Source organism: Herpailurus yagouaroundi, unplaced genomic scaffold (genome assembly GCF_014898765.1).
Source record: "Herpailurus yagouaroundi ecotype Mexico unplaced genomic scaffold, PumYag 28, whole genome shotgun sequence".
Classification (NCBI taxonomy): domain Eukaryota; kingdom Metazoa; phylum Chordata; class Mammalia; order Carnivora; family Felidae; genus Herpailurus; species Herpailurus yagouaroundi.
The window spans coordinates 25,425,206-25,449,496 of record NW_024412376.1 but is presented as its reverse complement, the minus strand read 5'-3'; the positions used below and the strand labels follow the sequence as shown (position 1 = coordinate 25,449,496).

General features: G+C 38.4%; 1 protein-coding gene across 3 annotated transcripts; it reads left to right on the top strand.

Annotated features, from left to right (window-relative positions):
• Positions 1 to 1,221: 1,221 nt before the first annotated feature.
• Positions 1,222 to 23,396, top strand: APELA (apelin receptor early endogenous ligand). Of its 3 annotated transcripts, none has more exons than XR_005788824.1 (4): positions 1,222 to 1,498; positions 2,862 to 2,951; positions 9,821 to 9,891; positions 14,653 to 15,132. XR_005788824.1 is itself a non-coding variant. In XM_040471169.1 (3 exons), exons 1-2 carry the CDS (start codon positions 1,423 to 1,425, stop codon positions 2,948 to 2,950), a joined length of 165 nt encoding a protein of 54 aa, XP_040327103.1. In that variant the 5' UTR covers positions 1,234 to 1,422; the 3' UTR covers position 2,951; positions 22,343 to 23,396. The 3 variants fall into 3 exon arrangements, 1 of the variants encoding a protein (XP_040327103.1); XR_005788823.1 differs by lacking the exon at positions 14,653 to 15,132 and adding an exon at positions 22,343 to 23,396 and having other exon boundaries at positions 1,223 to 1,498; XM_040471169.1 differs by lacking the exons at positions 9,821 to 9,891; positions 14,653 to 15,132 and adding an exon at positions 22,343 to 23,396 and having other exon boundaries at positions 1,234 to 1,498.
• Positions 23,397 to 24,291: the final 895 nt, after the last annotated feature.

Below are 24,291 nucleotides of genomic sequence, written 5' to 3'. Positions count from 1 at the left end.
TTATGCATTAATATCAAATCTCTGAGAGTACCAACTGCCTAAACCCAGAGAAGTAAAATGCAGCAGAATGCCCCGTAGTTCGTTTGTGGCAAGTTGGATATGCTCTAGATTTGGTATTTTGGCTCTACTTGTATTCCAGAGTGTATCTATACTTTCTTTTTGGTTCACTTCACAGAGAGTACAGTGATTTCCATTTATAACAGCTACATATGACAAGGAAGTGCTTAAAAAGTCTCAGTGCACATGTGCAAGAGACAACACTAAACTGTTTCTGTCTTCTGAATTCAGCGGGAGATGAAGTGAGAACTTTTTTCTCCGTGTTTCATTTCTGTGTCTGTGCTATGTTAGCCTGGTATTCCACCACATATAATTTTTTTTTTTTTAACAGAGCACAGATTTCATGAGTTTGTGGCTTTTTAAAAAAAAAATCCTGGGGGCGCCTGGGTGGCGCAGTCGGTTAAGCGTCTGACTTCAGCCAGGTCACGATCTCGCGGTCCGTGAGTTCGAGCCCCGCGTCAGGCTCTGGGCTGATTGCTCAGAGCCTGGAGCCTGTTTCCAATTCTGTGTCTCCCTCTCTCTCTGCCCCTCCCCCGTTCATGCTCTGTCTCTCTCTGTCCCAAAAATAAATAAACGTTGAAAAAAAAAATTTTTTTTTAAAAAAAAATCCTGGATGGTATCGCAGATGAAAGTGATCCCCATTACTTTTTAAATATCACTTTGCAAAATAAAAATGCAACCATTTTTGGGATTTATTTTGAAACATCCTAAAACCCCAGGAATGTTTGGTGATAGAAACCCATATGGATTAAGCAATTTAGAGATTTGGAGTAAATAGGCACCACTCGGCGGTGGGTTTGGTAAAGAGAAAGCATTTCAGCACATGTTCTGCCACAAAGTATTTGGGAGTCTTAAGTCCGAGCTTCAGAATTCCTTCTGAAAAGGACAAAAGAGAGACTTCCTGTCATTTTGATTGGTTTCTGCATGTGGGACCAATATGGGCAATGCAAAGTTTAAACAGATGCAAATGGTGAGGGGTGGCGGCAAAGCCTTGCCTTGTTTTACATATTTCTCCACATCCAGATCGAAGTCAGTCTCTCCTAGGAACTTCCACGGCGGACTTCCACTAAATTACAGCACGCTTGAATGGTTTATTTCACCAATATTTGCTTATGGAAATAAAGGGGAGTGACGGGGGAGGGGGAAGGAGAGGAGTGGAGGAGGGGTTTGAGACCGAGGGAGGCTCGACCACAGCACCAGTAACCTTGTCTGATGTGATCATTAACCTTTCTGGAAAATGCAGCTGGCAGTTCTCTGAGGCTCGTCATTAGAATGTGAGGAAAGCCACACAGATATTGCCCAGACTATTCAAAGATTGTTTGGTTTACACTGAGAGCTATTGCTCCGCTTCCGTGCGGCAGAAAAATGAGGTTGCAACAATTCTTTTGTGTATTTTTTATTTTTGTGATGAGTCTTCTTCTTATCAACGGACAGAGACCAGGTAGGACTTTGGTACATTTGTACCGAGCAACTTGTTTATGCCTCTTTGGGTTCGTGGGTCTGAGCATGATTACGTCCTGTTGAAAATCACTTAGGAGTGCTTGGAGGTATTGGGGGTAAATGGGTTGGTTGGCTTTCGGAAGTATGTCATCTATCCTTTTAGGTCTATTATTTGTATATTTTTAAAAGTTGATGGATTTTAAAATGATAAATATTTTGCCACTGTTTTTCTAAATTCAGAGAAAATTGATTACTAAGTTATTTTAGATATGTTGTCCTTACAAGTAAAAAGAAATAGAACCGTTTGTTCTACTGATTACAGAGGTTAACAAACTTACAGATTTTGGGGTAAAATACAAACTCCAAAGAAGTTTATTGGAAGAACATATTGCTGACTAGAGTGGGGCATCGTTAACAACTTGATTTAACAACATGAACACCATGTGACAAAATACAGATAAAATCTTGTAACAGGTTATTATAGCTTTTATTTTTGGTTATATAATTCGATGTCTCGCTTAAAAAATAAAAGTTTTAGTATTATTGCGCTTATAGAGCCAAAAATGTGAAAAATATTTAAGGTAATATTAATTTACTTGACACATTTTTCAAAGATAGTATCTGTTGTGGTTTTAACCAACAGGAATTTAGTAAGTAGAGTTATTCTAATGTGCTTTTACTTCAAAACCAAATATCTAAGATTTCGAAGCACTGACATGTGTAAAAAAAAAAAAAAGTTTTCTTATTCAGGAAAGAGCAAACCCAAATTTAAATAGAAAGGTGGTAATATCCATTCCAAATATGTTAGATTGTTTGGGTGGTAATGTCCTTCTCCATTTAGACCAGACAATGGTGCATAACTGGTTAAAAATTCAGTCTCTGCCTTTTAGTTAAACACAAGTTTGATCACTGAGGTTATTTCGGATGACGTCCCCTGGTTTGCCCTTTTACATAAATAAGAGAAAATTTCCAAGTCAGCAATTCAGAAAGCAGTTGACCCCTTCTTCCAATTTATAGCAATTGCTAATCAAACTGTTCTGAACCACAGAATACCTTGGACAATGTTCTTGTAGAATACCTGTGATTAACTCACTACATAAGATGAAAGATCCAGAAGCATTTAGGAAGAAGTCCTGTAGAAGGAGGAGGTTATGACTGCTACATCCTGCTATTAACACGAACTGTTAGGAAAATGCTTTTGGTTTTTGCGTCACGTTAATTTGTACATCACAATCACATCGGAACAAGTAGCAAATACTCACAATTTAGTTTGGATCCAAAATATTCCCTTACATTCTCCAGATTAAATAACAGTTCATTAGGAGAAAAATGCTCCTAATATTTCCTTTTTTTTTCCCCCTCAGCTAATTTGGCATTGAGAAGAAAATTGCACAGACACAACTGCCTTCAGAGGAGATGTATGCCACTCCATTCACGGGTGCCCTTCCCCTGAGGTATTTCTGATAGGAAATTGTTTTACTGAATTTAGGCAATGCTCCAGATGAGATGTATCAAAGAAAGTTTATTTATATTTTGTAATATGTGATAATACTCTTAAGGTGATATCAGTTCGAGGGATGCATACTAACAAATGAATAATATTGTAGGAAAATCTTGATAATTTTTGATCCTGGGAGATAGTTGTATGGGTATTAATACTACTGTTTGTGTTTAACACTTTCATAATTAAAAAATCACATACCAGGAGAACATAATTTTGAGAGTATCTTTAAACATGTGTTTTGAAAAACACTGAATAGCTCTGTATGTTCTCTAGAACAAGCACATGTCCCACCAAGACCACTGAATCCTTGAAAGCATTTGGACATATTTGTCCAACGACACCATGCAAATGACATCCTATCCTTGATATTCTAATAATGTATTAAAATAGTTTATTTTTCTTGACAATATATCTTTTAATGCATAAAATCAATTTAATATTAACAGCATGGCGGTTTTCCAGCCTTACTCATAGAATTGGTCTTGATAGTTGTTGCATCTTTAAGGGTAAATTCTGAATAGAATTTTGCTCCTCTCCCCTCTTTTTTTTTCCACATTCACTGAAAGGCCAGTGGTATTCTACCACCACCACCATTAACACTGCTTGAATCAATTAACTCCAAACACTGCCCAAGTTTGTATTTCTTCATACTAAAAAATAAATGACTTGGCGTTGTAATTATTTTAAGCTCTTTAATTCTTGTAAAACATCTCATCCTTGAAAAAAAATGCTGTAGAAATATCCCTCAGCTGGTTAACATACACAGGCAATTGTTAAATTAGCTTATTCAGTTGGTCTGTAGACTGTAGTGTTTATGGCACTATTCATTCATTCAGAGGAAAGAATGGTTGCCATGCCTATTGTTTAATACATGCTTTTCAGACCTGGTGAACGTCCTGTAGTAACACAGTAAATGAAGGAAGAGCAATTCAGTAATCACTTGTCAAGCAGACTAAGACAAAAAGCCAAATTCTCTACACCTGTATCTGTAACAAATGAACCTTTGCTATCAAAATATGAAAAATAGCTTTGGTGGAGACATCCAGAAAGATACAGTAAGAAATTCCTGAGAAGCCAATTAATAGGGACTAAAACATGCTTTAAAAGGATTTTCTATGCTAACAAATCCTTTGGCGTGTGTCACTAATGCATTTCAGTCTCATATACAAATAGTGGTAAAATCTGTGCTTAGGAGGAGCGGAGAAGTTCAAGACTTTCCCAGCACTCCCCCACAAATAACAAAGAGGAGCGGAGGAGGTTCACAGTAGCAAGAGAATTCCTGCATATATAGGGAAAGATACCTTGCATAACGCAAATAAAAGCCCTCAGTTAGCCACAGGTTGTATCAGCTTTCTCCACAAACCACTTGCCATAAAAGCTAGGGTTGCAAATAAACAAGATAAAGTAATGAAATTTGAATTCTCAAAGTTAAGGAAAATTTTGATCTATAAACCAAATTTATAAACCAAAGGGAAATTTAAATACAAGCCACGTAAACCACTTACTAACAGCAATCCTTTACAAAATTTGGCTGATAGCTGTAAAGAACTGCTTACGTTACGGCATCCATTTTGTCCGTGTTTAGACTAGTCCTACATTCCAGTTACATGTTCTTTGAAGAATGTATAAAACTCCCATTTTTTAATCCAGAGATAGCGTAAGACCCAATGCAGGATGAATATTAAGATAATTTTTCAAGATCTTGATTAATGAGTACTATAATAATGGGGTGCCTGGGCGGCTCAGTCGGTTGAGCGTCCGAATTCGGCTCAGGTCATGATCTCACGGTTTGTGGGTTCGAGCCCTGCGTTGGGCTCTGTGCTGACAGATCGGAGCCTGGAGCCTGCTTCGGATTCTGTGTCTCATTCTCTCTCTGCCCCTCCCCAACTTGTGCCCTGTCTCTCCCTGTCTCTTAAAAATAACTAAAAATGTAAAAAAAAAAAAAAAAAAAAAAAAAAACACTTTAAAAAATGAGTGCTATTATAACAAATGCTACCTTCAAATATGAAAGCATAGTTCTCATTGTCCTAAAGTTTTCATATTTTTTAGTATGTCCTGCAACATAACTTGAGAACCAAGTAAATCACTATAGACTTAAGTAGCAGAACTTTAAGGCAGAACCTCCCTTTTATTTATCCCCCTCTTTTCTGCATGTGTTGTTTGTTTATTATTTCGTTATTTACTTACTATTTTTTATATTTTGTGTAAGCTCTATGCCCAACGTGGGGCTTGAATTCACAACCCCGAGATCAAGAGTTGCCTGCTCTACTGACTGAGCCAGCCAGGCGTCCCTGTTTTCTTTATGTTTTAGATAAAAATCACACATTTGATTTGATTCAGTTAGGGACATGTAAGACTGTAAAAGGATAGGTAAAGTAAGCAGTTAACTTTGGAAATTTTCCAGATTAACCTTTTAAAGTAGTTTAGACTTTTAGCTCCTATAATCGAATGCACTATTATAATCTTTACTTTGTCAATTTCACCAGCTCCTGGAGTCCTCTCAGTGATCCTCAGTGACATTTCATGACTTGCACAATTGAGTAATTAAATTTTTTAAATGTTTTATTATTTAATTTTTGAGAGAGAGAGACAGAGCATGAGCAGGGGAGGGACAGAGAGAGAGACACACACACAGAATCTGAAGCAGGTTCCAGGCTCTGAGCTGTCAGCACAGAGCCCGATGCGGGGGTCAAACCCACAAACTGAGATCATGACCCGAGCCAAAGTCAGATGCTTAACCGACTGCGCCACCTAGGCGCCCCCAATTGAGTTAATTAAATAGAAAAATCTGTGGGGCGCCTGGGTGGCGCAGTCGGTTAAGCGTCCGACTTCAGCCAGGTCACGATCTCGCAGTCCGTGAGTTCGAGCCCCGCGTCGGGCTCTGGGCTGATGGCTCAGTGCCTGGAGCCTGTTTCCGATTCTGTGTCTCCCTCTCTCTCTGCCCCTCCCCTGTTCATGCTCTGTCTCTCTCTGTCCCAAAAATAAATAAACGTTAAAAAAAAAAAAAAGAAAAATTTGTGCTGTGTAAAATTCATTCTCTTGAGAATTATTTTTTCTTGCTGAAGTATGTTGGCATCACATTCAGTCCTAAGTGAATTAGAGTTGAGGAAAACAAGAGAAAGGGTGTCAGGAAATCAACTTTACAGGTTAATGTGAGAGCTTTAGAGTGGAAAATGAGGTAGGTAGGACCTTTAGATTCTAATGATTTTCCTCTTCCAAGCATAAAATCTACATACATACATACTCTAGCTTTTTTTTTTTTTTTTTTTTAAGTAATCCCTGGGAGCCTGGTTGGCTCAGTCAGTTAAGCGACTTGGTTTCAGCTCAGGTTGTGATCTCATGGTTCCTGAGTTCGAGCCCCACATCCAGCTATGTTCTGGCAGCATGGAACCTGCTTTGGTTTCTCCCTTTCTCTCTCTCTCTGTTCCTCCCCCACTCATGCTCTCTCTCTCTCTCTCTCTCTCTCTCTCTCAAAATAAATAAATAAACTTTTAAAAAAATATATAAATAATCTCTAGCCCAACATGGGGCTCAAACTCAAAACCCCAAGATCAAGAGTTAGATGCTCCACTGCGCCAGCGAAGTGCTCCTATCTAGCTTTTTAATAATAATTGTGGCATGTGTTCATGGTGTAAAATCTTTTCCTAACAGTATGAAAGAATGTAAAGTCAAAGGTGAGTCTCCCAGTCATTTCCCCGAGGCAATGGCTATGAAAAGGTTTTGGTAAAGGTACATTTTAAAAATATATTTTTTTTTAAATTTTTTTTTTCAACGTTTATTTATTTTTGGGACAGAGAGAGACAGAGCATGAATGGGGGAGGGGCAGAGAGAGAGGGAGACAGAGAATCGGAAACAGGCTCCAGGCTCTGAGCCATCAGCCCAGAGCCGGACGCGGGGCTCGAACTCACGGACCGCGAGATCGTGACCTGGCTGAAGTCGGACGCTTAACCGACTGAGCCACCCAGGCACCCCAAAAATATTTCTTTACTTATTTTGAGAGAGAGAAAACGCAAGCAGGGGAGGGACAGAGAGAGAGAGAATCCCAAACAGAGAGGGAGAGAGAGAATCTGCGCTGACAGCACAGAGCCTGACAGGGGTCTTGATCTCATGAACTGTGAGATCGTGACCTGAGCCGAGATCAACAGTCAGACACTTAACCGACCGAGCCACCCAGGCACCCTGGTAAAGGTACATTCTAATACATTATTTTAAGTTGAGACAAGCTAATACTCTCGTATCACTCTTGGTGACCATTCAAAATGTTAAGTACTTCTAGTTCTCTATTTCCTGCCTTATTCTTACCCCCTCAAAGTTACGGGCTTCTGACTCCTTTGACCAAATCTCTAGCCATGCCTGCCAACTCTTTCTGCAATTGTCCTGTTTATTGTCTTGGCCCTGCTCACTTCGTGCTGCCTCTTGGGCTGAACTGAAAGCCAACTGTCTTCAGCACAGAATCTCTACTTTTGTGGAGCACTTTATCGACAATGTTAGCAAGACTTGCTGGGAAAAGCTTCCTTTTTTTAAGTTTTCAACTTAATTTTCTTAGTAATGCATACACCCAACTTGGGGCTTAAACTCACAACCCCAAGATCAAGAGTCACTCTTCCAACTGAGCCAGCCAGGCGCCCCTGGGAAAAACTCTTCAGCTTACTCTTAGGTACCTCTGACTCCCGTTCAGCTCTATTTAAACCTCTAGTTTCCTTGAACTTCTTAACCTTTTCCAACTAACAACAAGAGATTTCTCTTCCCAGAGATAATGGAGATCTTCAAGCTTTAAAATCAGACTCTGCCCTCAAGCTACAAACATTTACATCTGCTATACTTCTTTTTTCCCCTTGGAGTCTTTTATTAAGAGGTTCCTCTCAAAAAAAAAAAAAAAAAGAGGTTCCTCTCCTGGGTATGCTTAATCTCTCTACATCTCAAGAAACTGATCTAACTGTTACTCGCTTTCTTTTTTAAATTTTTTTTTTCAACATTTATTTATTTTGGGGACAGAGAGAGACAGAGCATGAACGGGGGAGGGGCAGAGAGAGAGGGAGACACAGAATCGGAAACAGGCTCCAGGCTCTGAGCCATCAGCCCAGAGCCCGACGTGGGGCTCGAACTCACGGACCGTGAGATCGTGACCTGGCTGAAGTCGGACGCTTAACCGACTGCGCCACCCAGGCGCCCCAAACCGTTACTCGCTTTCTACAGATTGTTCAATATATCAAAGCTGATCTATTTCACCTTTTAAAATGAGGAAAACAGGTGCACCACTGACTCCACGGTGGTCTTTAGTGACTAGCCCATGTTCTTCTCTACATAGCCAAATTTCTTAAAAAGATGGCTATTTCCTTTCCTCCCATCTACTCCAATACAGTGCTCCCACTACATTCAGGGAAAGATGCCCAGTGACTTTCTTTTCAATCCAGTGAACACATTTTGGTTCTGGTCTCAGCTATCTTGCTATAGGTCAAATAGTGAATGGATTTTCCCTGGTTTCAATGCTCCTTTTTGATTATTAATCTCTGAAACAAATCACTATTCCTTTCAGGACGTGTATAGGGTGTCCAGTTGCCTACTTGGAATCACCTTAGCTGTTCTAAGTCACTTCAAGTTCAAGTCTGCAGTGCATTTGCACATCTCTAGCATGGCTTCTGCACAGCTTATCACTGTAACTCAGTTCTCTGTTCCAATATCATGGTTGTCATCAGGAAGAACTTCCCTGATCCTTTATTTTATTTTTTTTTTAATTTTTTTTCAACGTTTTTTATTTATTTTTGGGACAGAGAGAGAGCATGAACGGGGGAGGGGCAGAGAGAGAGGGAGACACAGACTCGGAAACAGGCTCCAGGCTCCGAGCCATCAGCCCAGAGCCTGACGCGGGGCTCGAACTCACGGACCGCGAGATCGTGACCTGGTTGAAGTCGGACGCCCAACCGACTGCGCCACCCAGGCGCCCCCCTGATCCTTTATTTTAAAGAGCAATACCAAAGTAAACTCTTACTATAAAAAAGCAGTACCTCATTCTACCCAAGATACTCCTATTTCCCTTTTCCTGGTTTGTTTCACTCCCTAACACCTAGTGCCATCTGACATAACATATATTTACCTTGTTATTGTTTAGTTAGTATCTGCCTCTCTTCATTAGAATGTAATTTCCATAAAAAACAGGGACTTTGTTTTGATCACAGCTATATGCCCAGTGATTCTAATAAGCTCCACAGAAATATCTGATGAATGAATGCATACTTAAAAGTAAACTCTTCAATTCTTCCCACTCAGGTATTTCTCCTGTGTTCTGAAAATTTGGAGAATTGTAGAGCTATCATATATTAGATGTTTGTTATGTATCAAGCACTGTGCTATGAAATATACAATTTACTGTCGCACTGTAGATTTTTGAGCTGGTGCCCTATATTCAGTTCTATTTGGTTTCCCAGGTCATTGCAATTAATGTACGATATACATTTATAGGGTCAGTCATTTCTACCTTGTCCCAGGTCAGTCATTTCTACCTTGAAATATTTTTAAAAATCTGCTCCCTCCTTTTCATCTCTGTTACCATTATCTTAGTACCTGTTACATCTATCCAGCATGACTTCAACTCCTTAACTAATCACTGCTCCAGTTCTGATTCTGGAAAATCCATTTTTTCTTTTATCACCTGATCTTTCTAAAGTGTAAATCCTATCATGTCACATCTTGATTAAAATTCTTAACTATCCCTGTAGCCTTCAGGATGGTGAGAACTCCCATAATTTAACAAACAACACTTTACAAAATATACCTCTCCAGCATCATCTGTCCTCTCCTCTCTCCTTCCCTCTTCTAAAGGGGATAAGAAAGAATCAAGACTGGCTTGCATGGATTCAAGCTCTGGCCACAAGCTCGTTCAGTGGTCATTGGTAAGTCACTTGTCCCCTCTAAGCCTCCCTCCACTTCCAGACATTTAAGATGAAGCTAGTAATGGTATTAATTTTGCCCTACCTACCATACCTCGCACATGGTAACTGCTAAATCGACAGTAGCTAGAGTTACTATTATTATTATTTTAATGTTTATTTACTTTTGAGAAAGAGAGAGAGCGCAAGGGAGGGAGGGGCAGAGAGACAGCGAGACAGGAGATCCGAAGCAGGCTCTGTGCTAACAGAGAGCCTGATGCAAATCTCCAGCTCACAAACCAAACCGAGAGATCATGACCCGAACTGTTCAGATGCATAACTGACTGAGCCACCCAGGTGCCCCTAGAATTATTATTATTAACGTTACTTTAAAATTAGTCTATTCTTCACCTCTTGGTGAACTCTCAAGGTATACGTCTGCCTGCAATGGCCTTTCTTTACTCTTTTCCTCGCTAATTTTTTTTTTAAAGATTTATTTATTTAAATAATCTCTACCCTCAATGTGGGGCTCGAACTCACAGCCCTGATCAAGATTCGCATGCTCTACTAAGCCAGCCAGGCACCCCTTTTCTTCACTATTCATCCTTCAAGAAACCTTTCCTGAGTGTAATACAAATTGTATTAGATGTCTACATTTTGCTCTCAACCTATTTGAGTAATTCTGTCAAAGTACTTGACTCACTGCACCTTGTTAACTGGCAGACTCCTCCCTTCCTTCCTCCACATGGTGTAAATTCCCTGAAGGCAGAATGTGGGTGTTCTGACATTGTTAAATTAAAATTTGTTAAAGAGGAGCACCTAGTACAGAACAATGAGCCAGGTAAGCCTTAGTTCAAAAGCTGACCTAAGATAAATTGAAATAGAGATGTTTATCACTCCAGGGTCCTGGAGGAAGTACACAGCCTGCCTAGAGGGGCCACATGGGGCGGGGCGGGGGTCCAGGGAGAATGCAGACCTAGAACACATGCCTTATTAGGGACTGTGAGTGGAGTGCTTTTGGGTTCCTGGGCTGGGGTCTCATTGATCAATTCAAACCAAAAGAGCAGGGGGGGTTGGATGGGGGATGGAGGTGGAGGGTGGCCCCATGAGGTTCTTATCTAAGGGGTACTTAAGATAATACAGGCCCTGGGAGGCAAGGGAGATTTGATCACAAGGGCTGTTGGGGAAGTGATATCAGAAACTTGTATTTGCTTATGACTCTGTGGCTGCTATCCATATGAGCCTGCAGGAGGGGCTTAAGTGTCCCGGCAAGGCCCCTTCAGGCCACTTAGCCACACAAAATGGATGCCGAGAAGCAGTAGCAGGGAGTGGCTCGGTTCACCTCTCAACAGTGGGTTGTATTGATCTTTGTAACATTAGCTGATGAAAAAGTGTCCCGAATACAGCAGGCACTCCATAAATGTTGCTGAGAGAAATGAAATGAAACTTTTAGTTATTATCTTAGCATTTAAGACTTACCTATAATGAGACCCAACACACACTTTTAGGAAATAACTGAACAGAAACTGCCAGACTGAATTCTGATTTCTATCTCTGTGCTGGAAGTGTTTCTACTCCTAGGAATTGTTTCCCTCGTCTCATTAAGTTCAAAACCTTCCCCTCCCAAAGGGATCTCTTCAAAATTCCATTTTCTTTTTTTATTTTATTTTTTATTTTTTTTAACGTTTGTTTATTTTTTGAGACAGAGAGAGACAGAGCATGAACAAGGGAGGGTCAGAGAGATAGGGAGACACAGAATCCAAAACAGTCTCCAGGCTCTGAGCTGTCGGCACAGAGCCCGATGTGGGGCTGGAACTCACAGACCGCCAGATACGACCTGAGCTGAGGTCAAACGCTCAACCAACTGAGCCACCCAGGCGCCCCACAAATTCCATTTTCTTTAAAATGAGGCCCACACCCTCATTCACTTAGCTTAAAATTACCTTCCACTCTCTCAACAATTACAGCATTTTTATAAGTATTATTTTCAAAGCTATCATATTCTACTGTATTTTGCCAGATTTTTATCAGTATTGGAATGTCAGCTCCTTGAAAGGCAAGATCTGGCCCCTAAACCTTAGAGTATAAACCTTTATAATGTGTGAATGGCCCTAAATGTAGGGGATTTCTGCATGGATGATGACATATGTAGGATCTCTTACTTGAAACTAAATGAAAATCTTAAAAAAAATTTTTTTTAAACCTAAATGAAATATAGAAAATTACTGTTTTCTCAGTTAATTATAGTCCATTGTCCAGAAACCATGCTCCGAGAAAATCCCTAATGTTGCTTAGTGATAAAATAAAACTTTTCTGTAAAAATCATGCCTTAATGATAATATATTAAAAAAATATAATACATATTGAACATATAAATCTAGAAACTGTAGTTATGTTATAGATGATGTATTATAATAAATATTCCCCTACCAAAATGTGTATATGATAGACTAAAGCCTAGTTTCAGAGTTTTTTTTTTCACTTTGGGAACCGATTTATTGTTACAAAGTATATAATAATTATTTCTGCAGATAAGTACTTAAAGTACTCTATCATGTTCAGACATCTAAAATATCTTTGTAACACATCTTTTGCCTTAATTTGTTCTCAGAGATGTATTCAATTAGTGATCTACTGATATCTGGTGAACTTTATTATTACATACCAATAACATTTGAAAAATATTATTCTTCGATAACAGCAAGTGAGTATTTGTTGCTATTTGGGTGACGAGAACAAAATCACTTACTGTTAACTATTGCAATACATTTCACCCTTGGATGTATTTTTTTTTTTTTTTACTTTTATTTTTTTTTATAGTGGTGTATTGAGGCGCCTGGATGGCTTAGTTGGTTAAGTGTCCGACTCTTGATTTTGGCTCAGGTCATGATCTCACGGTTTGTGAGTTCAAGCCATTTGAGCCCAGTTGCTACAGAGGTTATGGTTTGACTTCCTGCTTTGGTTGCTGTAGAGTTTGTGGTTCAGAGTTCTATTTTAACATATGGCCATTGTCCATTTGTGTGTTCAGTCTCTCAGTTCCAAACTTATTTCATCTCCAGTTCACACCACCCAAGTGTATTACTGTCTGCCTTGCACCAGCCTCCTCATATTTACTTTTGCTTCTCTTTTATCCATTCTTCATATTATCGCTTCATACCATCCTTTAGCAATTTTTTTAAATAATATTTTTTAATATTTATTTGAGAGAGAGAGCGAGCAAGTAGGGTGGGGCAAAGAGAGAGGGAGAAAGAATCTTAAGCAGGCTGCAAGCTCGCCACCCCATAAAAATGGACTCATACATCTTAGCAGGTACTCCCCGTTTCTCCCCAGCTTTCTAATCCCACACAGCTACTAACCTATTTTTTCTTCTTTTTTTTTTTAATTTTTTTTAACGTTTATTTAGTTTTAAGAGACAGAGATAGAACGTGGGGGATGCAGGGAGAGAGGGAGACACAGAATCTGAAGCAGGCTCCAGGCTCTGAGCTGTCAGCACAGAGCCCGACACGGGGCTCGAACTCCCGAAATGTGAGATCATGACCTGAGCCAAAGTCGGATGCTCAACCGGCTGAGCCACCCAGGCACCCCTAACCTACTTTCATCTTACAGATTTGCTTACAGATCTGGACATTTTATATACTTTTATATATATAATTTTTTCTTTTGTGATTGGCTTATTTCATTTAGCCTAATGTTTGCAAGACCCATCCATATAGTATCAGGTATCAGTACTCCATTCTTTTTTAATGATTAAATAAAATTCCATTCTATAGAAAAATCACATTTTGTTTATTTTCACTATGTGGTTATTAGGAATAATTCTGTTCTGAACATTTGTTTATAATTTTTTTTTAAGTTTATTTAGTTTGAGACAGAGCACAAGCAGGGGAGAAGCAGAGAGAGGGATGGAGAGAGAGAATCTCAAGCAGGCTCTCTACTGTTAGTACAGAGTCTGCTTCAGATCCTCTGTCTCTTTCTCTCCCCCTCCCCTGCTCACGCTCTCTCTCTCAAAAATTAATAAACATTAAAATTGTTGTTGTTGTTTGAGAGGCACCTGGGTGGCTCAGTCAGTTAAGCATCCAACTCTTGATTTTGACTCAGGTCATGATCTCATGGTTCATGAGTCTGAGCCCCATGTTTGAGCCCCATGTTGGGCTCTGCACTTTTAGTGCAGATTGGGAGTCTCTGTCTCCCTCTTTCTCTGCCCCTCCCCTGTTCAAAACTATATAAAACAAGGGTGCCTGGGTGTCTCAGTGGATTAAGCGTCCAGCTCTTGGTTTCAAATCAGGTCATGATCTCACGGATGGGGAGTTCAAGCCCCATACGGGGCTCTGTGCTGACAGCACAGAACTTGCTTGGGATTCTGTCTCCCTCTCTCTCTTCCCCTTCCCTGCTCGCTCTCTATCTCATTCTTTCAAAAATAAATAAATAAGCATTTAAAAATAAATAAAACATTAAAAAAATTTTGTTTGAACATATGCTTTCGATTCTCTAGAGTATATACTTAAGAGTGAAATTGCTGGTTATATGGTTATTCTATGTTTAACTTATTGAAGAACTGCCAAACTGTTTTCCATAGTGGCTGCAGCATTTTGCATTTTACATTCCTACCAGGAGTATATAAGTGTTCCAATTTCTCTGCATCCTCACCAACACTTTTTATTATAACCTTCCTAGAGGTTGGTACGGTAGTCCCCCCTCGTCCACGATTTTGCTGCCTGTGGTTTCAGTTACTTGTAGTCAGCTGTGTTTCAGAAGCAGATGATCCTCCTTCTGACCTATCTTCAGGTCAACAGTTGCGTAACACGATATCCTAATGCCTACATCATTCACCACACTTCATCTCATCACGTAGACATTTTATCATCCCACGTTGCCACAAGAAAGGGTGAGTATAGTATAATTAGATATTTTGAGAGAAAGAGAGACCACATTCACATAACTTTTATTACAGCTTATTATTATAATTGTTCTATTTTGTTACTAGTTCTTGTTAATCTCTTACTGTGCCTAATTTATAAACTAAATTTTATCACAGATATGTGTGAATAGGAAAAAACATCGTATATACAGGATTTGGTGCTATCCATGGTTTCGGGTATTCACTGGGGGGTCTTGGAATGTATCCTTTGGGATAAGAGGAGAGTACTGGATCTATCTCATGGTGATTTTGATTTGCATTTCCCTAATGACTAATGATGTTGAGAATCTTTTCATGTGCTTACTGGCCACTTGTCTATCTTTGGAGAAACGTCTCTTTAAATCCATTGCCCGTTTTTCAATTGGCTTGTATTTTTTATTGTTGAGTTGTAGGAATTCTTTATATTTTGAATACAAGGCCCATATTAGAGATGTGATTTGCAATTATTTTCTTCCATTCTATGGGTTGTCTTTTCACTTTCTGGGTGTTCTCCTTGAACACAAAAATTGTTAGTTTTGTTACAATCCAGTTTGTCTATTTTTCCTTTGGTTGCTTGTACTTCAGGCATAAAATTGGCTAATCCAAGGTTACAAATATAATTTACACATATATTTTCTGTAAAAGTTATCTAGTTTTACACTTACATTTATGGCTCTGATCCCTTTATTTTTTTTTTAATTCTTATTTTTATTTATTTAAGTAAACTCTACCCCAACGTGGGGCTCAAACTCACTGTTCCAAGATCAAGAGTTGCATGCTTTGTGGACTGGCCCAGCCATGTGTCTCTTATGGTGCATTTTGAGTTAAATTTTATTCATAGTGTGAGGACAGGAGTTCCAGCCTCCTTTTTGTGTAGCTATCCAAATCTAGCACCATTTGTTGAAAACACTGTTCTTTTCCCCTATTTAATTATGTGGGCACTGTTGTTGAAAATTAATTGTCCATAAATGCCAAGGTTTATTTTTGGACTCTGAGTTCTATTTCATTGATCTAAATGCCATTTCTTGTGCTAATACTGTACTGTCCTGATTATTGTAGTATTATGGCAAGTTTTTAAAAGGCATGTGTGAGCCCTCCAAATTTGTAGTTCTTTAAGATTTTTGGTCATGCTGATTCCCTTGAATTTCTATATGAATTTTAAGATCTGCTTGTCAATTTCTGCAAAGAGCTAGCTGGAATTTGGAATTTGCATAGGGACTGTGTTGAATCTGTTATTCAATATGGGCAATATTGCCATTTGACAATGAAGTTTTCCAGTTCAAGAACATGGGGCGTATTTCCATTTAGTCAGGTTTTTTTCAGCAATGTTTTGTAGTTTTTAGAATATAGTTTTACACTTACTTAGTTTAATTTATTCCTAAGTGTTTTATTCTTTTGATGCTATTGTGAATGGAATTTTAATTTTTTTATTAAAAAAAAATTTTTTTTTCAATGTTTATTTATTTTTGGGACAAAGAGAGACAGAGCATGGACGGGGGAGGGGCAGAGAGAGAGGGAGACACAGAATCGGAAACAGGCTCCAGGCTCTGAGCCATCAGCCCAGAGCCTGACGCGGGGCTTGAACTCCCGGACCGCGAGATCGTGACCTGGCTGAAGTCGGACGCTTAACTGCGCCACCCAGGCGCCCCTGGAATTTTAATTTTATTTTTGAATTGTTCATTGCTAATGTATAGAAATACAATTTCATTTTTCTGTATTGATCCTATCTCTTGTAAACTTAGTGAAATTATTAATTCTCATAGGTTTTTTTTTCATTCATTCTCATAGTTTTTAGTAGATCTGCTATGTATAAGCTCATGTCATCAGCAAATAGATACTTTTACTTCTTTCTTTCTTTTTCGTTTTTGTTTTTTTTGTTTTTTTTTTTTTTTAGGTTTTATTTTTAAGTAATCTCTACACCCAACATGGGGCTTGAACTCACAACTCCGAGATCAAGAGTCACAGGCTCTACCGACTGAAGCCATCCAGGCGCCCCTGCTTCTTCTTTGCTAATCTGGATGTCTTTTATTTCTTTTCCTTGCCTAATTGCCCTAATTAGAATCTCTAGTACAACGTTGTATAGAAGTGGTGAGAACAGACATCTTTGTCTTAATCCTGATTGTAGATGGAAAGCATTCATTCTTTTACCATTAAGTATGTTAACTGTGGGTCTTTGTCCTTTATTAGGTTGAAGAAGTTCCCTTTTATTCTTAGTTTGCTGAGAGTTTTTATGGTGAAGGAGGACCGTATTTGTTGAGATTATGGTGCATTTTTGTCCTTTATTCTATTGAAATCATGTGACATATTAAATATTAAATGTTTGGAAGAAAACATATTAAGTGTTTGGTAAAATTCACCAGCAAAGCCATCTGGCCTAGGGCTTTTCTTTGTGGGAAATTTTTAAAAAATTGCTGATGTAATTTTTATTTGTTATAAGCCTATTCAGGTCTTTTATTTCTGGGGTGCCTGGCTGGCTCAGTCAGTAGAGCTTGTGACTCTTGACCTTGGGGTTGTAAGCTCGAGCCCCATGTTGGGTATAGAGCTTACTTAAAAAAAAATTTTTTTTTTTAATTTCTTCTTGAGCAATTTTGGTAGCTTGTGTCTTTCTAGGAATTTGTTCGTTTCATCTAAAATATCTAATTTTTTGGCACACAGTCGTTCAGAATATTTCCTTATAATCTTTTAAAACATTTTCTGTAATGTCAATCAGCAGTAATGCTTTCTATTTCATTTCTGAGTTTAGGATTTTCAGTCTTTATTCTTGGTCAGTCTAGGTAGGGTTTATCAATTTTGTTGATCTTTTCAAGGGACAAACTTTGGGTATGTTCTTTTTCTTTATAGTTTTTCATTTATTTCTGCTCTCATCCTTATTTTTTTCTTTATTCTGCTTGCTTTACGTTTCATTTGCTCTTTTTTCTAGTGTGTTAAGGTGATGAGATTTTTTTTTTTTTTTTTTTTGGACAGAAAGGGAGGGCACAAGTGAGTGAGAGGCAGAAAGAGAGGGAGGGGGAGAGAGAGAGAGAAGTAGAGCTCACCCGAAGCAGGGCTTGTGTTCGAAGCAGGGCTTGTGTTCGCGTGAAGTAGGGCTTGAACTCCCCCAGAGCGGGGCTCGTGTTCGTGTTCACCTGATGCGGGACGCAGAACCCGAGTTCATGAACTGTGAGATCATGACCTGAGCCGAAGTCAGATGCTTAACTAACTGAGCCACCCAAGTACTCTGTCTTCTCTTTTCATACAGATGTTTAGTTATAAATTTCCCTCTAAGCATTACTTTAGCTACATCCCATGTTTTCATGTTCATCTCAAAATATTTTCTTATTTCCTTTGTGATTTCTTCTTTAATGGTTGTTTAGCAATGTGCTGTTTATTTCCACATATTTGTGAATTTTTCGTATTTACTTGCTATTGATTTCTAACTTCATCCTGTTGCTGAATCATCTATTTCTCCTTCTAATTGTGTCAGTTTTTGCTTCATGTATTTTGGGGGCTCTGTTTTTTGGTACATGTATCTTCATAATTCTTATCTTCCTCAATTGACCCTTTTATCATTATAAAATGTCTTTGTCTCTAACAACATGTTTTGTCTTACAGTTTATTTTGTCTGACATTAGATATCTACTGCAGCTGTCTTATGGTTGCTGTTTGCCTATCTTTTTCTATCCTTTCACTTTCAACCTATTTGTGACTTTGAATCTGTGTGTCTCTGACACAGAGCATAGAGTTGGATCATGTTTGTTTGTTTTAAATTCAAGTTAGTTAACATATAATGTAGTATTGGTTTCAGGAATAGAGTTTAGTTATTCATCACTTTACATATAACACCCAGGGCTCACCCAACAAACACCCTCCTTAATGCCCATCACCCCTCCAGCAACCCTGTTTGCCTCCCTCTCTGTTTTTATCTTATTTTTGCTTCCCTTCCCCTATGTTTATCTGTTTTGTTTCTGTTTGTTTGCTTGTTTTTTTATTCAGGCTGACAAGATCTGCCTTTTAGATGGCTTGTTTAGTAGATCCACATTTTTTTTAAGTAGGCTTCATGCCCAACATTGGACTTGAACTCAGGACCCTGAAGTCAAGAGTTGCATGCTTTACCGCCTGAGCCAGCCAGTTGCCCCAGATTCACATTTAATGTTATTGATATGATTGGATGTACAGTTGACACTTGAACAACATATAGAGGTTAGTAGCACTGACCCCATGGGCAGTCAAAAATTCATGTATAACTTTTGACTCCCCCAAAACTTAACTAATAGTCTACTGTTGATGGGAAGCCTTACTGATAACATAAACAGATGATTAATGTATATTTTTCATGTTATATGTATCATCTAATGTATTTTTTTATAGTAAAATGAGGTAGAGGGATAGATGTTACCAAGAAAATCATAAGGAAGACAAAATCCATTTATAGCACCATATCAAAAAAGAATCTGTGTATAAGTGGACCTGTGCAATTAAAATTTGCGTTGTTCAGGGGCCCCTGGGTGGCTCAGTCGGTTAAGCATCCGACTTCGGCTCAGGTCATGATCTCATGGTCTGTGAGTTCGAGCCCCGCGTCGGGCTCTGGGCTGATGGCTCAGAGCCTGGAGCCTGCTTCTGATTCTGTGTCTCCTTCTCTCTCTGCCCCTCCCCCGTTCATGCTCTGTCTCTCTCTGTCTCAAAAATAAATAAACGTTAAAAAAAAAATTAAAAAAAAAATCTGTGTTGTTCAAGGATCAACTATATATCTATTTTACTTTCTTAGTGGTTGCCCTAGGACTTAAATAATATATATCTGAATTTATCAGAATCTACTTCAGATTATACTATTTTAAGTCCAGTGAGATATAGAAATACCTAGATAGCTATATTCTCTCTTCCCTCTTTTAATTTCAGCATAGTTATACATATTACATCTACATACATTACACATACAACTTTGTTAAAATTATTACTTTCTACAATTTTAGGCCTTTTAAGCCTGAGAGAAGAAAGGAGAGGAAATATCTAGAGTTGCTGTTATATTAGCCTTCTTATTTACCATTTCCAGTTCTTGTCATTAGTAGATTTTTCTGGGGTCTTAGTCTGTTCAGGCTGCTATAACAAAATACCATAGACTAGGGGCTTGTAAACAACAGAAATTTATTTCTCACAGTCGTGGAGGCTGGTTCATAGATGTCCATCTTCTCACATAATGTAAGGGGCTAAGGAGCCCTCTGGGTTCTACTTTATAAGGGCACCCACTAATCCCAATCATGAAGGCTCTACCCTTGTGGCTTACTCACCTCCCAAAGGCTCCACCTCCATTACATTGGCAGTTAGGTTTCAACATATGAATTTTGGGGAACACAAACATTCCCTTTAGAGCAGTTGAATTAGTATTGCCCCATTTGCTCTATTCCCTCAGACAATTTCTAGAGACTTTAAATTTCCAGAGACTTTTCTTTTTTTTTAATTAAAAAAAAAGTTTGTTTAATGTTTATTTATTTTTGAGAGAGAGACAGAGAGCAAGCAGGTAAGGGCAGAGAGAGAGAGAGACACACACAGTCTGAAGCAGGCTCCAGGCTCTGAGCTGTCAGCACAGAGCCTGACATGGGGCTCGAATTCACAAACCGTGAGATCATGACCCAAGCCAAAGTCAGATGCTCAACCGACTGAGCCACCCAGGTGCCCCTAGAGACTTTTCGTTTTAAAGAAAATTTTCACCAGCTAAGGTTGGTTCACTGGGAAGAAGAGCTCCTTATATTATTGTTTAAGAACCCTCAAGGTTATGCATTTCTTTTAAGTAAGCTCTACATCCAGCGTGAGGCTTGAACTCACCACCCCCGAAATCAGTAGTTGCTGGATTTACTGATTGAGCCAGCCAAGCACTTCTGATCTATGCATATTTTAAACATGGATACCTAGTGGTTAATTGCTCTCTAGAAAAGCTACACCACTGGGGCACCTGGGTGGCTCAGTTGGTTCAGCTCAGGTCGTGATCTCAGTTGGTGGGTTCAAGCCCCACATCGGGCTCTGTGCTGACAGCTCAGAGCCTGGAACCTGTTTTGGATTCTGTCTGTCTGTCTCTCTCTCTCTCTCTCTCTCTCTGTTTCTCTCACTCTCACTCTCTTTCTCAAAAATAAATAAACATTAAAAAAATGGAGGGGGGCACGGGGGTGGCTCAGTTGGTTAAGCATCTCACTTTGGCTCAGGTCATGATCTCATGGTGTGAGTTCGAGCCCCGCACCGGGGTCTGTGCTGACAGCTTGGAGCCTGGAGCCTGCTTCAGAATCTGTTGTCTCCCTCTCTCTCTGCCCCTCTCCTGCTTGCACTCTGTCTCTGTATCTGTCTCTCTGTCTCTCTCTCGCAAAAATAAGTAAGCATTAAAAAGAATTTAAAAAAAGGAAAAAGAAAAGCTACACCACCTTACATTTTCAATAGCAGGTTGTGAGAATGCTTATTCCCCACACTTTTGCCAACACTGGGTGTTATTAACGTTTTTAATCTTTGCTTAATCTGATAAGCAAAATACCCATCTTATTTTTATGTTCAAAATTTAGGCAGTCTGAGGTGATTTCTAGAAGAGGCATACCTGCATCTTTTCACTGCTGAATTATTTTTGCCATCCCATCATGACTGTCAGGAAAGGGAAATGTTAAGTACATGGAAGCTTCCAAAAATGAAGCAAAGGGCTGCCTTCACGTCTTCGGGAGGGAGACAAAACAAATTGCTTAGGAAACCTTGATACCAGTGATTTGTCTTCTTGTAAAAGATCCATTTTCTCTTAAAAAAAAAAAAAAAAGTTAATATGTTGCTCTACCATATAGTTAAAACTTATTGCTAAGTACTAATTATTAAATAGTTTCACAACATTAAAGGATTCCTAGGGACCATTTTATCTGTTAAAATACCTCAAATTAAGATATTGGTTCTGGGGGCGCCTGGCTGGTTCAGTTGGTGGAGCGTGTGACTCTTGGTCTTGGGGTTGTGAGTTCAAGCCCCAGGTGGAGTGTGGAGCCTACTTGATAAAAGATATTGGCTCTGGTATGTTTTTGTTGACCTCCAAAGTAAACTATCTTAGCCGGTATAAATATCAGGAATCAAAATCCAAAAATATTAAGAAAATTGAGCAAATAGGTGAAAAATAATTTAGTGAAAAAATCTCTTTAATAACATGAATTCAGGCCTTTGAAGAAATATGGGTGTTATTTTCATATTGAAAGGTAAGAAAATACAAAGTTGCTTTCAGCACTGAAAAACCTTGTTAAGTTTTGTTTTTTTTTTTTAATTTTTTTTCAACGTTTATTTATTTTTGGGACACAGAGAGACAGAGCATGAACGGGGGAGGGGCAGAGAGAGAGGGAGACACAGAATCGGAAACAGGCTCCAGGCTCCGAGCCATCAGCCCAGAGCCTGACGCGGGGCTCGAACTCACGGACCGCGAGATCGTGACCTGGCTGAAGTCGGACGCTTAACCGACTGCGCCACCCAGGCGCCCCCTTTGTTAAGTTTTTAAAACTCATTATCTATTAAAAAAATTAAGCATGGGTAAATTAGTCTGCTGGATAGCATTTCTTTTTATAATGTGTTTCTTTCTTGTTTGTCTCCCCGATATAGATCTTAAGCTAACTTCACCTGGTTTGCCAGAAGAGGAGTGAATAAAAGATACCCACCCACACCATAGTGTGATTGCTTAGAAGCTCCTGTACAAAAAGGAATCATTTGAAAGCACCTGCGATGGTTTCTTAGTTTTACAGGATTCTCTTTTTCCTGGTTTCTCTTTAGAGGGGAAAATAACATAAATTCAAAAACAATTCCAATCCGAAGCACAGTTATTTGCTTATATAACAAAATCTCTCATCTTTTTCTGTATATTACTATTCTTAGATGAGTTAAAAAGAAATATACTTTTTAATGTCTTAGAACTCTGTAATAATCAAAAGTACAAGAATTAAAATTTTTCTTTCATATTCCTCTAATTCTCCAAAATTAAAATAAGTGTTTATATGTTTGAGTGATTTTTTCCAAAAATGCTAAATCTGAGATAAAATGCATTGGTCATTTGGCTTTACAGAATAGGGATAAATTAATTGGTTCATCGATTCTTTATATAGAGAGACTAAGAAAGAAGCCACCGACTGCTACCAATTTTAAATTATAGGCTTTAATGCTTATGAAAGTATTTTTTATTTTAAATAATATTCATAAAGTCGTAAAGAAAGTTTTAAAAACTAACTGAAATGATCATTTCTGAATCTATTTCTCATTATGTAATTATAAGAAGCCAATGTTTGATTTCCTTTGAAGTTCTGTTAGATCTTTCCAAGTTGTTAGATACACTCTTAATTTGTATTCATTGAAAAGATCACTCAATTCCATAAGGTTTTTATTTTATTGTAAGTTAATTCCAGGTATGAAATTTACAAATTCTTTTCTTGATTAGAAATTTTGCTTTGTAAACATTATAGAGTAGGAGAAGCCATAAGCCATTAACCCTTATTTTGCTAAAATAAATTTGGGATTGGTATACTCTAAAGAATTTGAGACAGAAATTCTGAAATCACAGTTTGTCTCCCTTTCACAGTTTATTAATGGCATCTTTTGGGATGAAAAGTATTTATAGAAAGAACTGTAACTAACTTTAAACACTAAAGATGTTTTATGAAATGTGTTACCTCATTTAAATTGGATATTTTGGGGAAATTATTTTTTAAAAAAATTTCTTTTGGGGGAGCCTGGGTGGCTCAGTCAGTTAAGGGTCCAACTTCAGCTCAGGTCATAATCTTGCTGTCTGTGAGTTCCAGCCCTGCGTGGGACTTTGTACTGACAACTCAGAGCCTAGAGCCTGCTTCAGATTCTGTGTCTCCCTCTCTTTTTGTTCCTCCCTTGCTCATACTCTGTTTCTCTCTCTCTCTCAAAAATAAATAAACATTAAAACAATTTTTTTAATAAATACAAAATTTTTAAAAATTCTTTTAAATTAATTAATCTCTACCCCCAACGTGGGGCTGGAACTCACAACCCAAAGATCAAGAGTCACATGTTCCACCAACTTAGCCAAGCGCCCCTAATTTTGGGGAAATTATAAATGCTTTTCTGGATAAATCGTGATTCCTTTACACAAGTGCATTTTGATAGAACATAAGCTATTATCAGTTATATTTATTTTTAAAACATATACTTGTTCATATACTTTGTGCAAAAAAAGAAAAGCAATACTTTATACAGTTAAAATGTGTCTCATTGAATACAAGCCAATACTATTTCAAGTACAGACTGACATTCACAAAGTTAAAAACCAACCATACCATTGTAATGTAATTAAATGGTTGTAGATAACTGCTCATACAACTGCAGTGAGTTTTCAATAAAACGATCGAGTGTCTACTTGTCCTTATTCTGTATAAGAAATGTTCAAAGTGTTGAGCACAGCATGGTAGAAATCGTTCTGATACTTTTCTTTATTTCCATTGTTTGTTCCTTGATATATACCTTGCCACTACAGTTTTTTACTTAATTCAGGATTATCAAAGTAAGGGCAAAATTTCTCTCAACATCTACAAAAA

Coding starts and splice junctions, on each gene's coding strand:
- APELA (XM_040471169.1), top strand. CDS start 1,423: ATGAGGTTGCAACAATTCTTTTGTGTATTTTTTATTTTTGTGATGAGT. Junction 1,499..2,861: donor TATCAACGGACAGAGACCAG/GTAGGACTTTGG, acceptor TTTCCCCCTCAG/CTAATTTGGCATTGAGAAGA.